The 16,956-nt window shown below is 33.6% G+C and overlaps 3 protein-coding genes across 8 annotated transcripts; 1 reads left to right on the top strand and 2 right to left on the bottom strand.

The window, feature by feature from the left end:
• Nucleotides 1–1,599: 1,599 nt before the first annotated feature.
• On the bottom strand, nt 1,600–9,349 carry LOC105648393 (uncharacterized). 6 transcript variants are annotated; one of them, XM_012234803.4, is made up of 2 exons: nt 8,697–9,348; nt 1,600–1,949 (listed from the first exon to the last, which is right to left on the bottom strand). In XM_012234803.4, the coding sequence occupies exons 1-2, from the start codon at nt 9,206–9,208 to the stop codon at nt 1,913–1,915; spliced, it is 549 nt and encodes a 182-aa protein (XP_012090193.2). In that variant the 5' UTR covers nt 9,209–9,348; the 3' UTR covers nt 1,600–1,912. The 6 variants fall into 6 exon arrangements, with proteins under 6 accessions (XP_012090193.2, XP_020532559.2, XP_089575217.1 ...); XM_020676900.3 differs by having other exon boundaries at nt 1,600–1,886; XM_089719091.1 differs by having other exon boundaries at nt 1,868–2,003; nt 8,697–9,349.
• LOC105648543 (BTB/POZ domain-containing protein DOT3) lies at nt 2,464–7,342 on the top strand. Its single transcript, XM_089719090.1, has 6 exons — nt 2,464–2,606; nt 2,832–2,901; nt 4,215–5,113; nt 5,247–5,511; nt 5,594–5,722; nt 6,921–7,342. The coding sequence occupies exons 1-6, from the start codon at nt 2,464–2,466 to the stop codon at nt 7,290–7,292; spliced, it is 1,878 nt and encodes a 625-aa protein (XP_089575216.1). The 3' UTR covers nt 7,293–7,342.
• A 541-nt stretch (nt 9,350–9,890) lies between the features above and the next one.
• Nucleotides 9,891–14,956, bottom strand: LOC105648635 (Nucleotide-sugar transporter family protein). Its single transcript, XM_012235126.4, has 7 exons — nt 14,720–14,956; nt 13,330–13,378; nt 12,983–13,209; nt 12,146–12,344; nt 11,929–12,072; nt 10,629–10,703; nt 9,891–10,269 (listed from the first exon to the last, which is right to left on the bottom strand). Exons 1-7 carry the CDS (start codon nt 14,854–14,856, stop codon nt 10,108–10,110), a joined length of 993 nt encoding a protein of 330 aa, XP_012090516.1. The 5' UTR covers nt 14,857–14,956; the 3' UTR covers nt 9,891–10,107.
• Between the last annotated feature and the right edge of the window lie 2,000 nt (nt 14,957–16,956).

Here is a 16,956-nt window from a genome sequence, read left to right as displayed (position 1 = left end):
TATTTACTAGAAAAATATTTTTTATTAGTTAATTTACCGTTGTTTTTAGAGAGAGAGAAAAAAAAAGAGGAAAATGCCTACATTCATCATTCATCCAGTTCAAATAATTTCACATTAGTTCATCAATTTTGTGAAAACTTAGAATGCGTTCCTTGAGCCCTAATATAGCAGGTGAAAAATCACTTCAAGCTTTGACATTCCTTCTCTGTAATTTGGGATCTGCCAAATCTCAGGGGACTTCTTATTGGCTAAAAGTAAAGAGTGGCAGCGCAATGACAATCGTGGTTTTGATAGTTTGTGGTTTAGCGAATTTCTAATGTCGTTTTAACATGTGCTATAAGTTTAAAGATATTTATTTGAGAAAGAAAATATTTTAAAATTATTACAACACAAGTTTCCAAATCACCAAAATATATGAAACACAGTACCAACATAAGCATATACATTAGAAATATATGAGAGATTAGGCATGGCCACCGGTTCGGTTCAAACTGAAATGGAACTGTACTGTAGATGAATCGAAATCGGATCGAAATTGGCAGTTCAAAATTTTGAATCGGAACTGACTATTCAAGAGTTGATTAAGATTCATGTGAATGTTAAAATATGAACCGGAATCGGCAGTTAACCGGCAGTTCCGATCCGGTTCGAACCAAAAATTTTTTTTTTTTTTTCAAAATGATAATCACTTAGCCTATTTTATACATCTCTAAAAATCTCAATAATATTTTACTACATGATATACTTTACTTAATATTTTTTTTTAAAATACACTTTACTTTAAAAAGTTAAAATTCTAAAAAGTGAAATGGTGAAAAAAAAAAGAGAAATATTTGGTCTAAACTTATATTATTTTTAACTTTTTTTTTACCATTGTAAATTGTTTACTAAGTTTAAAATTATATTCTTTTGAAGTATTTTTCAAAATTTTCTTAGAATTTATTTAATTAATAACAATTAAACAAAATAAAGTGATAATTTATTTGATTATTTTGTAAAATTAATTAATTTTATTCTTATATGAGTATGAGCATTTTAAAATTTATTCAAATAAAATTTACCAATATTTTTAAACTCATATTAATATTTAGGAAAGAAAAATGTAACATTAGAATCGATTTTTTTTAAAGCCGAAAATCATGATCGAAATCGTCAGTTCATCGGAACCCACCGAAATCGGCCGGTTCAGGTTCAACATTTTAAAAATTTTGAACCGTCGGTTCCGTGAACTAGAACTGGCGGTTCAATGAACCGGCCATGCCTATGAGAGATCTTGGGACATCCAAATTTTGAAAACCTTATAAACATTTTGGGACAATTAAAAAATGAATAAAATGGGACAGAGGGAGTAAGAGACAAGAGGACATCAACATGGACAAAATAAATCTTTAAAAACAACCATTAACAATTAAAATTTGCAAAGTTTGAAGGGCCTAACAAAATCAGAGATTTCACAGCCAAAATTAAAAAACTGAGAAGCATTAAATTAGTCTTAATGTCATTGAAAATAACAATGTGAGAGTTCAATATAAAAAATAAACAGAACTTTATATGTTCTCAATAGCCAAAACTTGCAAAGTTAGAGAGTTTTAGCATGAATGATTAATCAATTCTTCACTCATAGTAAATTTGTTTCATAAATTTGAAAATATTTAATTACACATAATAAATTATTACATAATTTATAACTTCAAGGAAAGTCAAATCACATATAAGCTATCCATACAATAATCATACCAATATTAAATATGAAATGCTTTTTTTGCTAATTTGCTTCCTCCTCCTTATTCCATGCTATCCATGAACCAAACAACACTGAGAAGCTAAAATTTCCCAGATGTCAAGATTGGGTTTTCCAGTCCTTTAACTTGCAGTTGCTATTGTTACTGCAAGCCTCAAATTACATCAGAATTCATATCTTTTCCACGACCCAGGTATATACAAAATTTCTGTTACAGGGAATTACACAATGACCCAGAAATCTCAACAAATCATGTAGTAATCTGCACAACTCAATAATGCAACCAACATTTTCAAAAAATGAACAGATTTGATCCTCACTAATAACTACACACATTCAATAGGCATGCCAATATTTTAGACAAACAAAATGCTAGAAAGGACCTTTCAGGTGTGTAACATAGGCAGAGCCACAAGAGAATCTATTGGTCCTGTATTGAAATACGTGGTTGAAAATTGACAGCTCAGGGCTAACATTCTGTTTGCAAATAAGAAACCTGGGTGATTGATGCAATCGAATTTTGAAGCAGTCAAATATAGTGATAAAAAAGTGAAAATATTCAATCCATCATCTCACCTAACACTACTACCATTCCAGCCACAAACTAGTTTCTCACATTTATTACTTGGTCCCCACCCCACTTCATTTCATGTTCTTCCATCTATCTAATATCTTATGAATTTTCTATCACTCCTAACTTACACAACACATATTTGATCACTATGAAGAAATCCCTTCCAGCTGGTCGGCCACAGAACTCGGGGAGTGACTCCGATAGTATTGATCAAGTTTACGAGCAAGGCATCCTAGTTCCATCCAACGTCATTGCTTTGGCTGATAGCTTTGGGAAGAAGGAACAATCATGGTATAGCTAGAATTCATTAAAGCATGGTTCAGCCTTCTCAACCCAGCAATTAAAATTGGTTTGAAGACAGCTATAGCTATAGCATGTGTTTGTTTCTAGAGAATGCCTGAACCAAACTCAGAATACCTTGGCATAGTTCACTTTTCTCTTTTGCTCTTTCAGTCATTTTTTCAAGCATTTGGTATGTAGCTTACTCACTCTCTTTGTGTTGATGGGATCATGCAGGTACATTACTTCCCAGATTCCAACAGATCTAACAATACAAGTTCAAGACAAAACCTTTACTGTTCACAAGGTAACTTGAACATAATAGAACTACATGCATTTCTCTCTCACACACGCAAAGAGTTCCATAAAGTACACTAAAAGCACACAACGAATCTTCATTTTGTTCATGTGTAGGGCATTATATTATGAAAACATAATGAGATAAAGAAAGTATGTTGAAAAGAAAGTTGGAAAAGAGAATTTACTGTTCACTATTTCATTTGCTAACCTGATTTAAATATTATTTACAACGACACACACCCCTTAACGAAATCATGGCAATTTTCTATATTCTTAACAAACCTGTGAGTTGAAAATAGAATCTCCTATAGATTATTTAGATTTATCAATAAGAATTATTTGATAAAACTATTTAAGAGTGGTTTTGACTCATCTAAAAAAATAAAAACTAAAAAATAAAAAAGTGATTCTTGTTTATTCTAAAATAATAGAAATGCAATGAAAATTACGTTTATTTGTGCGTCTGTGTGTGTTAATGTTAGGCTGGACGAGATGGGATGGAATTATTTCGAGACATCTGTCATTCTTCCCTTGATCAAATTTTTTTTAAGTTCCCAGCACCACTAATCTAACAAAGATTTGATAACAAGGACAAAATTAACTAGAAAAATTCAAATTGTGGTTTTGTGTTCAAATTACAGTTGGATGGGATTATGAGAGTTCGAGTTTGAGGTGGAGGATAGCTAAACTACCCCCATCAAGTATATGTCAATGCATATCTTATTTCAACAAAGATGACACGTTAAAGAAATGACTAGCAAATGGATAAAACTACAAGGTTTTTTTGCTAAAGCATTTTTGGACGTCATCAAAGAAGATTTCCCAATTCCCATAACGAATTACACGGTATACTTGCTATTGTTAGAGCAATAATTTACAATTTGAACAGATGTTTTGGATTGTTTTTGTCAATAACTCAAATAGAAATGAACATTTCCACTTGGAGGGAGGAGAAAGGGAAAGAGAAAACAAGTAATTGCACATATATGCGAGATGTTGAACTTACATTGCTAAACATAATAATAATTGTTACAGAACTTCTTGGAGTCTACTTGCATATAATTGGAACTATTTTCCTCATTTACGCACATTTTCTCATTCAATTCACATCTTTACCCCCTATCTATATATCCCCGCATAAAACTAATACTGAAAATTCTAAATGCATAAAAACTAAACTACATGTATACTAGATTGTACTTGATCTAGTTCCATTCAATAACCAATCACACATTAGTGGATTTAGGACATAACCATAACAAGTAAAATTTATAAATTAAGTCGTATTTTTTGCTAACACATTCATTTCTCCTGCAACAGGATCCTTTGCTATCAAAATGTGGCTACATAGGCCGTCTAGAACTTCAGCCATCAATTTCAAATTCTGGGTATGAACTCAAGCTTGAAAACTTCCCAGGGGGACCAGAAACATTTGAAACCATTCTAAAGTTTTGTTATGGACTTCCATTAGACTTAAAACCTAACAACATAGCTGCACTAAGGTGTGGAGCAGATTTCTTGGAGATGAGTGAAGAACTTGAAGATGGAAACCTCATTGCAAAGACAAAAGTTTTCCTCACATTTGTAGTCCTTTCCTCATGGAAAGATACCATTATTGTTCTTAAATCCTGTGAAACTTTATCTCCATGGGCAGAAAATCTCCAGATTGTTAGAAGATGTTGCGATAAAATTGCATGGGAAGCTTGTAGAGACAATTCCATAATGGAAGAAATACTTAATGACAAAGGATGGTGGTTTTATGATGCAGCTATCCTTAGAATTGATCATTTCATGAGAATAATAACTGCGACAAGGGCAAAAGGAACAAAACCAGAGATCATAGGTAAATGTCTAATGCATTATGCAGCAGTATGGTTGCCCGGCATGGATGTGGAATTCAAAGGACTCAGAGGTTATGGATACGTAAAAAATGAGTTCCAGTTTAGTATCTCGGGTGGGAGGACTGAAGATGAGGGTGTTGGACACAGCAAGGAGAAAAAGACCATCATTGAGAGTCTAGTAAGTCTACTTCCGCCTCAACAAGAAGCTGTACCATGCAAGTTCTTGTTGATGATGTTAAAGATGGCTATTCTGTACTCAGCATCACCAGCTTTAATTTCAGAGCTAGAGAAGAGAGTGGGATTGATACTGAACAACGCTAGTGTGAATGATCTTTTGATTCCTAATTATAAAACTGAAGATCAAGGAAAAATCATGAAGTGAGAATTCTACCACTTATCTCTTTCAAAATTGTTTGACTTGGAACAAAAGAAAAGAAAAAATGAAAATAGTAAAACAAACTTCTTGTGATAAATCTTCTACACCTGCTTATTATCATTAACTTTACAACAGACAAACAGAGCAATCCACAATGCACAACATAGATGTGGTACAAAGAATTGTAGAGTACTTCTTGATGCATGAACAAGAACAGCAGCAATTGCAACCAATGTCAGAAAAATCAAATGTTAGTAAGCTCATGGACAGCTACCTAGCTGAGATTGCAAGGGACCCAAATCTTTCCATTATCAAATTTCAAGCTTTGGCAGAAGCACTACCAAAAAATGCTAGGCCATGTGACGATGGCCTCTATAGCGCCATTGATACCTATCTCAAGGTTTGCCTTTAGTTCTTTCTCTATTTCTCGTAATTTTAGCTAACCAAACTTGAAGGGCCTAAAAATATACTATCCTTCCCAGACTCATCCTTCACTTTCTGAGCATGACCGGAAAAGGCTATGCAAAATTATGAACTGTGAGAAACTATCACTGGATGCGTGCATGCATGCTGCACAAAATGACAGGTTGCCAGTAAGAACAGTGATTCAGGTAAAAAGTTTATAAGAATTCTTGATCATAAATTCTATCACTGAAATCAGAGACTCTAGCCAGCATATTCACACTGCACATTACATATAATGATTTATTTTCAACTAGCAGTAAATTAGATGGTAAGGCCTAAAGGACAACCCCAAGTACTAAGGAGCATACAACAAGATTAGTATTAGTAGGAATTCAAGATGTTATGCCAAAAAAAACCAAAAAAATTCACAAAAACATACACCAAGCTCTTACTACTTTTTCTAGATAAACCTGACATAAACTTCCTTGTATCAGGGGGCATTAAATTATATGTATCTTTTTAACTCCTTAAGCACAAATGTTTGCACTTCTGCTTTATCCTCTAATTATTGTTTATATCATGTAATTCCTCTCCATCACAACACAGACAACCCAACCATCTCATGTGTAACGTCCCCATATTATCATGTTATTCCTCCCCCCCATCCCCCCACCCCACAAACAAATGATGTATCAAACCAAAAGAAATCATGTCATATACTTAGTCATTGGCTCATTGGCCCATAAAAGTAAACTAATACACAATACTGAGATGCCAAGACTGTTAATTTTGGATACCAACATTATGAAAATATGTACACTTTGTAGCAATCTCGTAGCAAATCTGGCCATCTAAACATGTTTAAATTTGCAAACTTTGTTCTCTCCTTTAATTAAAATCTTTTGTTATTAAGACCATGTCAACTATCCTTCAAACTGAAACCTAAAATCCATTAACAAATTATAATCGTTGTAATTTACTCCACCAGTTAATGCTTGCACTCATAAAGCACAGAAGTTGTCAATATTTACTAAAGCAAAAAGCTGTACTTGTGATGTGAAACTCAAGCTAAAATTATTAATGCATTAAACAGTCTTCAAATAAGAATTCATAACAACAAATTAGAATGCTATGTTTAAGCATTTAGTGCCTAGAACACTATATATAGGCCTCAAACAAAAGAAACCGACATTTGCTGTGAGACAAATGATACACTCAGCAGACACAAACCATTAGTGCTTAGAGCACTATATAAAGGCCTCAAAACAAAAGAAACAGACATCTTCCAAGAGACAAATAATACACTCAGCAGATACAAACCCGATAAACTCACCAATCACAAGCAAAACATTTAATTCAACCAAAATACAATTTTATCTCAGGACAAAATCAATGGATATGCAGGTGTTGTTCTCAGAACAAGTAAAAATGAGGTCGGCAATGAGAGGAAAAGAGCCAACAGCAACTAGCAATAACTCAGAACATGAGGTGAGTCAAGCATCAACGAGAACAGAAATCATGACCCTGAAAGCAGAACTTGAGAATGTAAAGACACAGATGGCAGAGCTGCAACAAGACTACTCAGAGCTGCAACATGAATATGGAAAGCTAAACAAACAGCAAAACCATACATCAGGCTGGAATTTGAGTTGGAAAGAGATCAGGAAATCTGCTCTTTTCAATAGAAAAATGGATGGGGAAAACAGGGAAGGGCCAGACAATCCCAAATCACCAGCACACAAAATGAACTTCAGAAGAAGACAATCTGTATCATAGTTTTAAATTTAAATATTAAAATGAAAAGAAAAGAAAAATTGAAGTCTCAATTGTGATCACATCAATTTAATTCCACAGGAAGGCCATTTCTTAAGGTAGGGCATAGAGGAAACAAATAAATCCTAGGTATATAATGTATTGTCATATCCTGCTTCTAAAAGTTCTGATGAAACTCTTCCACATTTTTCTTTAGTAGACAAAACAACAAAATATGTAAGAAAAAAATTCATTGAAGCTTAAAATTTGAAGCTTAGTCACTTTCTTGTGGGAAAAAGCACTCGCATTCACATAGAAGGTAACGCCATTAGAGGTTGGGCCATTTACATTGACACATTCATCAAGAAGGATTTTGACAAAAAAAAAAAAAAGCATAAAATTTGAAGTGCTGATGTAGCAAAACTAACCTCGACCTTAATTAGGTTATAACTTTAAAAAGAGTTCAAAAGAGTAAATTAATAGAACATAATTCAACCAAAATGGCCTGCATCTTCCGGTGACACAACCAGGAAATAGACCAATAAACTAGTTTTTATATTACTCAAAATTTTCAAATCCTTAAATTTGCCTGTAGATAGAAATTACAGTTCTTTAGCATATACTCCTATTAGAACAAAGTCTTAATTATAAATACTAATAGAATAAGGACCAAAGTCTTAATTGGGAAGAAAGCATGTTTGAGCATCATAGTATTGCCAAAACATGATATGATGGATGCCAACACCATATGATGCAGATTTAAACCCATTAAAGTTTTTTTAACAAAACAAGTACATCACTATAAATAAGTTTCAAAGTTAATTTAACAAACAAGTACCATTGCAAGTACTCCAACATTGATCTCGTTGTATTAATTCCCAAAAGTGAATACAAAGAAAAAAAAAAAAAAAAAGTGAAATGGGGAAGAAAGCAAAACATGATAGACCATCTGATCATCTGATCTCTTCTTTTTCCACATAGTTTTATTCAAAATATAAGAACTAGTATAGACACCAAACCATGATAGGATAGATGCAAGAATAATTGATATGGGGAAATCTAACATCTGTGTTGCAAACCTGAAAGTTCACAACTCAGATAAAGGGTAAACATAGAAACTAGTAAGAAAGCAAGACCCAGAAATTCTTGTCTATGTGTCTTTCAATCGACGACAGGTAAATGCTTAAAGTTTAAACTACTGCATGAACAATAACGCAAACATATACAGAGAGGAAAAAGAGTAAATGCTGAAATCAAATTCTTCACTTGTAAACCATATAAAAGCACAGTACTTATTCATATTGTATAGCATCCCAAACAGTACCAATCAAAAAAAGTTCATCAAGCTCATCAAAACCCCTAAATAATAAAATCAAACTAACATTTCTAATATCTCAAGACAAACAAAAAATATGAAAAGAAAACTACCTACTAGCACTCCTCATGCTGCTCCATGGAAACTTGGCCTTCTCCACGGTAAAGTCACCAACACCACCACGATCTCTCCTTCTTCCTTTCTCACTCCCAACTCTCTCTTCCTTCTTTCCGTCCAGCCAATGCTTTTTCCCTTCACCATCTTCCACAATACTAGACCTCCTCTGCTTGTTCATTCTCTCCTTCTCCTCCTCAATAATCCTTAGTGGATACAGATCAGGAGATACAGAAAGAGGGTTCTTCAAAGTAACGTAGGCCTTTTTGTAGTCAGGTTTCGCTAGTAGTATTCCACCGCGCTTCTTCTTCTTCCCTTCCATGTTAAGAGTACGGACCTTGTCGACCTCGAAGCCATATAGGGATTCAAGGACTCGCTTGATTTCAATCTTGGAGGCTGAAGGAATGGTTTTTAAGGCAATTTCTCTGATGTTGGTGAAACTAGTGGGCATGAGGAGCTTGATCGGAAGGTTTGCAAAGTTAACCACTCTTCTTCCCAGTCTGCTCCCCATCTGTTTGTGTTTTTGCACGTTTAGCTGTTCGAACGAAAACGAGTTTTCGGTAAGTGTTAGATTAGCGTATTTGCTTCCCCAAACGGAGTAATGACCGAAGAGTTTGAGTTGCGGTTTAGCCGTAAGTCATCGTGATTCATAAATGCTTGGGTTTTCTTTTTGTGACAAATTATTATAGACATATTTTAAAAATATGGAAAATGTTTTTTTAAATAATTTATAACATCAGATTGTGTAATATTGAAAACTAATTTAAAAGTATAAAAATGGTTTATTTTCACGAATTACTTTTATTGTGCGTTGTTATTTTGACATATTTGACCTCCTATTAAATTTTTTTAAAAAAAATTTATATTATTGAATTTTATATTTTAAATATAAAAAAAGTTAACTATTTCCTTGATAAATCAGTTTTCATCCGATTTAATTTTCTTTTTAATTAAAAAATAAAATTATTTACTAGAAAAATATTTTTTATTAGTTAATTTTTTTCTTTTCAAAAATCATAAAATCTTAAAAATATTTTTAAAAAAGAATGGAGCCTGATTATTATCTTATTTACTATTTAAATCCAATTCAAATTTTATGAATTCCGATTCAATCTCTTCAAAAATTTTAACTATTTTCAATTAAAACTCACCCTCTCTTACAATTTACCGTTGTTTTTAGAGAGAGAAAAAAAAAAGAGGAAAATGCCTACATTCATCATTCATCCAGTTCAAATAATTTCACATTAGTTCATCAATTTTGTGAAAGCTTAGAATGCGTTCCTCGAGCCCTAATATAGTAGGTGAAAAATCACTTCAAGCTTTGACATTCCTTCTCTGTAATTTGGGATCTGTCAAGCCAATGAAAACTTCATCTACAGGGAGTTAATAATTCCCCTTCTATCTTATGAATCACGATTCCTTCTTTTTCACTCTATATGGATACTTTTGGTATATTGAAATACTGCTAATGACAAGGGGCAGAGCCAGCAAACAGTATATTGAAGGTGGTTTCCCCTCGAAAATAAACTGCAGCAAGGCCGTCACAAGAAGTGCAGAAACAATCACAAATCCCTGTATGCATTGGAAAAATTTGTTGAGGTCAAGGCTTTTTCAATAATAAAAACTAGGTATCATATTAATATCAATCATACAGTTGTCCTTCCAACCTCTAATCCACAGAAAAGTGCTAGCTGAATCAAAAAAAAATTCTGTATTGCACCTATTTATTTGATGAACTTTTGGCTTTCATAAAAAAGAAATTTACCCACGAGAAAAAAGGAAAGAAAAGAAAAGAAAAATAAAATAAAATAAAATACCCATGTAGAGGGCGTCAGTATACCCATGTAGCTCAATTGGCAAATATATATACTGAAGAACTGTGATTATCTATTTCAGCCATAAAAATCTTCTACTTTTTCAGTTAGATTTACCTTTCTAACACCACCAGCGTGGCTTGTTACAAGGCCAACAAGAATTCCTCCAAGAGCATTGGCTACAACCGGAACCTGACACAACGAACCACAATACATCAGATTTAAGCAACGCATGACTCATCTGATGAAATTAAAAATGAAACATAAACAATTGTAATACTTTTTGGCTTTACATGATTATTAATCATCTTAGTTGTTCCATTTTTTATAGCTCAGAGAGCCAAGCTTCCCATATTTTCTTATTCTATTAAGGTGTATGGGAATAATGTAAACCTATAGGGAGGGCTTTTCATTTTTTTTGTTTGGGGTGGAGAGAATTTTCAATACCTCAAAGCATCAAAGCTATAAATAGTTTCAAATGCAAGCCACTTCAAGCGAAAAAGCTCTGGTATCTATGCCATTTCAAAATCCAACTACTTCAACACAAAGACCACTATATGCACACACCAACCCACTGAAAAAAATGGCTGGTTCCTATCCTACACCACTGCAATCAATGAATCAAATACAATGCTTTAAATGCAAACCGCCTCAAACCCAAGACCCCTGCACCTAAACAACGTTGGCGTCTACTTCAAAACAATTATCACTAAGGATGCATACATCATTAACTAGAAAAGTACACCAGTCCCACATCTCAGTGAATCTAATGAGAGATTTCTCAAATACAAGTTATCTTCTTAGATTTATTTACCACCCAGTAGCAAAACAGACAATTTTCACAAACTAAAAGCAACATGCTATTTCTGGGCCAATCATCAACTACAATTATTGGCACACTTCTAAAAGCATTTTGAGGTGACATTTTCCCTCACAATAATTATGTGAATATGTTAATCATGCATAAATAGCCTAACAACAGCATAGTGCAAGGCCTCATCAAGGAACAAATTAGAGGTGAAATGAGGGTGACCAACAGACTAATTCCAACACCAAGACAACTTGATTAACTTTTGTTGGGCCTCCTAACACTGGTAGCAGCCCAGATAGGATGAGCTTTCTTATCCAGTTTTTTTTTTTTTTTTTTTTCTCCTACAATTAAAAGAAATAAGCAGATGGAGGAGGTAATTCGATCAATATCTGTACATTTTCTTTCAGTTTTCCAGTGCAAACTAATGGCTGTGATGATTTTCCATTCAGCAAGATAACTGATTCAACTGAAAAGCACTTTAGAGGACCCAACTGATCGACACACCTCCTTTTCCCCTCTCTTCAAGATATGAAATCTTTGACCTCCAACAAACCTGCCCCATCAGATCAAACAATAGCTATCACAAATTATCAGTAAGATCATTACCATAGTCAATGGAGTCCAACCATGAAAGAATCCATATCGTCTGATTGATTCACCATCTGGAGACTTGGTGGTACTGGCCAACAAGCACAGGCTTCCAACGATGGACATTTCTACAGTCATCAAGTACGATGAGTGCTTCTTAACCTGTTACAAAAGATGAAGTCTAAGAGCAGGATAAGAAACTCACAAGAGCCAACAACATACAAGTTTCACAAACCTGAGAAGCCCATTGACACAAAGCTGAAGCAAGGCCAGAAAGAACAGAAGCAGCCAGCACGGGGACAATCCCATAAAATAAAATTTGATCAGGGTTACTACTACTGGTTCCCTTGCTAGAGCCTTCACCAACACTTAGAAGAACAGCTGCCATGATCAACAAGAACAGAGCACCAATTTGTTGAATCGACTGCTTCTGCCTACACATTAAGGCTAGGGAAGTTAGGTAAAACTCTAAAGGAGCTTCCACATGATACAGAAATCCTAAAATTTATTGTAACCAGTTTTATATACAGATAAATACTTTTCATGTCTTTCTTCCTGACAAGGAGAAAATTAAAACCAAATGAAAAGGGAAAAGGGGCAAAAACATACAATGTTTCAGTCAAAAGTTGCCAATAAAAATAAAATCCATTTGTTTTCTGATGCATATCAACTTTATGGTTCATTTCTAAGATGATTTACCCCTCTGCTGCTGCAGTTACTTTACAATGAAAACTAGGTCTTCTAGAAATAGACAAAGCCATATGTTTCATTGCGTGTTATTTGTATGGAAAATAAATCATAATTACTTGTCTTTCTTAAACTGATTTGCAAAGAGTAAGATGGATATCAACAATTAGAGGAAAAATTGGCTAATAGATTAGAAAATTTGAAATCAACAAACCTGTCGTTAAGTGTATAAAAGCCCAAAACCAAGAACAAAACAGAGCATTAAAACAAAATCAGTTTCTTGCTTTCATAATATTGGATACTTGAGCTATGAGCACCATCATTTTAGGCCAAAAACCATCCAAAACCGGTAAAGAAAGGATAAAGATGAAATTAGGAAACATACCTCAATATTATAAATGTAAAGAATGCAGTGAAAAAAATTTTTGTCTGGTTCAGCATAGAAAACGTGAGTGAGTCAAGATTTCTGTAAGATATCTGCAGCAAGCTGTTTTGCAGTGCATAAATAGCTGCGGGAAGTCCTGATGCAGTGAGAGAACCAACTAAAGTCCACTCATTGGATAATTTCTTCAAACTACCATCTTTTGCCATGAGAATTAAGGCGCATATTACCTAAGTTGCACATGTAAAATATTTTAAAAGTTATTTATCGGGTAAAGCACAAATGTTTTTTAAGATATGGTAAATAGCAATAAAGGAAAAGAAAATTCATGTGTAAGGAGAAAGAATTACCTTTGCTATCTCACATGTCAATACAGATGTTGTCACTATAACTTCTCGTCTACATGAAAACCAATAATGAGTTGATGATTAGAACTTCATAGAATTGCACATCAATTATTCGTTATTGACATGAAATAGATTGAAATGAGCATCACAAATTTCATTACTAAATGCACAGAACTGAATCGTGGATAAGAGGAGAGGAAACAGCCTAAAGATAAAGAATGAAAAATGCACATAATTCTGCATATGGGATGTGGCAAACCCAAACACACACCCCCCCCCCCCCCCCCCCAAACAACGAAAAAAAAAAAATAAATAAAGTGTTTGAGGAAACTTGATAACCTATAGCAGTAGGTCTCAGGGCCACTGGTCAAACACTGAAATTGCAGAACCTCAAACAGTAGATTAAAATGCAAAAGCAAGCATAAAAATATCTCTCTTTGCCAAGCACTAATGCGAGATGTCTAACACGGTGAATGTAGCTTTACTTTAGCGTTTTCATCCACAAGAAGATGCCAGGGTGGTTATGATTAAGAATAAATATGTATAACCGATGTTGGGAATGTATATGAAAGTCAAGCTTCCACCTGTCCATATTTTAGTTTCATTCTTCTGTAAAGGACGACATCATCTTGAGGCAGGTGAAAAATGTCTAGATAAGTGGTACTAAAATAATAATTGTGCTCCCAGACCACCTAGCATTAAGCACATACTACTCGTTAAGACCCAACTGAATTGCCTGCTAGATGTCCACCAGTTAACTGTCCCATAGCATATAGATATAGCTTATCTTGAAAACAACCCATCAGTCATCTGCCATGCCAGCAAGCCGAAAGTAATGATACTCTAGAATAAATAGAAAAAGAGCTGTATTTAGTCCTTTTCAAATGGTCTTTCATGCTGCAAATTGGAAACAAACATCCATCTGCAAAATATGCAATGCCCAGTTATTCTCCTTGAAAAATCCACCAGCTCTTTTATCTCCCTTCAAAAACCGAGTCAAACTGCCATAATGAATTTTTCATCGTGAAACTCGCTTCCTTTGTCCTTTCTTTCCCTATCTCAACCAAACACATTCATCTGTCAAAGGGAGGGTTCCTTTCATTTCTTTCCCAAGATGAAGTTTTTCCTTTCCATCAATACTCATTTTCTCATACCAAATAGTATGAATTAAATATCATATATACATAACATAAGAAAACAAATGATTAAAAAAAATCAACAATGGCAAATTTCAAATCCCTGCTATAATTTCCATGGCCATCTAATTCCATAAGAGAGCAGATAACTTTTTTTCCCTTTTTGTAGCAAAAATTGCAGATCATTTTAAAAGCAATATGAATAATAGAAGATAAAAAAAAAAAAAATTTAATTAGTTAAAAAGAAGGAAATTTACCCGGTAAAGCGTTTAGAGATCAGAGGCTGAGCCCCGTATTGAAGAGTGAGTAAAATGGAATAGAACCAAACCCTTGTGTTCATTCCGTCGGAGCTTGAGTTGGTTCGTTTTTGCTTCGTCGCCGTCGTAGCCGCCATTATTGGCGAGCTTAGAAGAGGAGACCAGTTGGTCCTCTTGATTTCTTTTCTTGTCCGTTGTGATGTTTGTTGATGGAAACCTATTTCAGGGACCAAGGGAATAAGGGATCGCTCATTTTACACTTTAGCAGCGCGGGTACGGAAAGTCGGAAAAGTGTACAACGACGTCGTATTCACTAAACAGTTAAAAGGCGCAAACGGCAGCTTTAGTTAGACCTAGAGCCTGTTGCAATTCTAGCGGTTAGCTTTGTTTATCCTGCAGTTTAAATTAAAAGTGGCCATAAACATAACTATTTAATTAACCCTTACCTTAAAATGATAAAAAAAGATGTTAAGCTAGGTATGAATACAATGTTAAACCTTAGAATGTTTCATACTTGATAAAAATTTAATTTTTATTTTTACTAAATAGATTTGATCATAAGGATTTTTATTTTTACGAAATATTAGAAGAAACTAAACAAATTGCAAATTGTTTTAATTCCCTTCAATTTTCACATACAACGTCTACAGTAAGATTTCCACTCCTCTCCCACATTATTGCCTTAGGTAAAGAATTTGTTGGTGTGGTGCATCAAGCAAAACCACAATCAGGCATTTAGTGACGAAGAAAAGCAAATAAAAAAACCCGATAAATAAATAATTAATTTGGGTTCACGAACACAAAAAAGTCAATATGGCCCAAAAATAACCCAATGGGCCTATGGCTAACAGATTGTTGGGATTAGGAAAAAAATTGTTATCACTACAGCAGTCATCCAAGAGACAGTAGTCAGACTCTGGAAGGCAAAGACAAATATTGCTTTTTCTTTTCTTATTTTTAAAATCCGGCCTGGCCGGAGACAAAACTTTGTGTTTCATCCCGTGATTCTCGCGCGCAAAATAAGAAATTAAAGAAAACGCGCTATAGCATTCCCACGTGTAATATCTCTGTTTTCAAAAAAAAAAAAAAAAGTTTGTTTATTGAAAAATCTAATGATACTTACTTCGTTTTTAGGACAAAAAGAATAAATAATAGATTATGTAAAAAAAAAAAAAAAGAACTTCGTAGGGTTTAATAATTAATTAATGAAAAAATTACTATGTTATTCTTGTCTTTCTCAAAATTAATTAACTTATCTTAGTATTTTTAAAAATACATGTCCCTTATATATTGTCTCAGTTAAACTATTAGAGCATCTCCAATGATAAAATGTGGATTGTAATTGATGTGTCATGTGAAATAGAATGTGTGAATGACGATGTCATTGAATATCTATATATGAACGTTAAAAATTAAAATTTTATTTTCAATACGCTAGTTTTGAATTATCTTCCATCATCCTTTTTTTTTTTCCCTTTTCGGGCTCACAATTTAATATGCAATCAATCAATATACAGCAATAAATGTTTACATTGGCTATGATACCCCCTTAAAAATAGGAGATGTGGTAGAAAATATCTATTTATTGTACCGACGCATCAACTTGACATGCAAAATAGATATTATTATTGGAGAACATTTTTAAAAAATCTTCTCATTCATATGACATGACAATTAAATAAGAGTAATTCATGTTAGCATCGGAAACGCTCTTATACCATTCGTCCACTTTTCAATGGTTTTATCACTTGTTAACCATCAAAATAAGAGTTAAAGATGAGAGATAAAATTTTTATACTAAAATTTACCTTAAGGATTTACTCTATGTAAAATTTGATTTGAAATAACAAAGAAATATGAAGATTATTGTATCATCAAATCCATTATTAAATATGAAGTAGGAATAAGTTATTGCAAATGCTTCACTCGTCACTATCATTGCATTGGTTAAAATTGTAGAAATTGCTAAAAGTTATCTTACTAAGAACAAATCAAATATCCGTATAAAAAAAAGCGAGCAACGACTTAGCTTTGTTCATCCTAATAAAAGAGAGAATAAATTACTCTTTATCGTCACACTCTTCTCTTGGTAGGGTATTTTTCCCTAATCCCAAAATCCCCAAATTACGAATTTCGGATTTGAAATTCAAGAGAGAACTTTCTAACACCCCAAAAAAGAAGGAAATTCTTAAGCCCATATTACAGAGTTAAAAACTTAGCATTAATTTCAAAAAAAT

The sequence above is a fragment of the Jatropha curcas genome, chromosome 3 (assembly GCF_041381405.1).
Source record: "Jatropha curcas cultivar XTBG-Jc1 chromosome 3, XTBG_Jcur_1.0, whole genome shotgun sequence".
NCBI classification, from domain to species: Eukaryota; Viridiplantae; Streptophyta; class Magnoliopsida; order Malpighiales; family Euphorbiaceae; genus Jatropha; species Jatropha curcas.
Note: the sequence above shows the minus strand (reverse complement) of the source record. Positions and strands in the feature narration are given on the sequence as shown.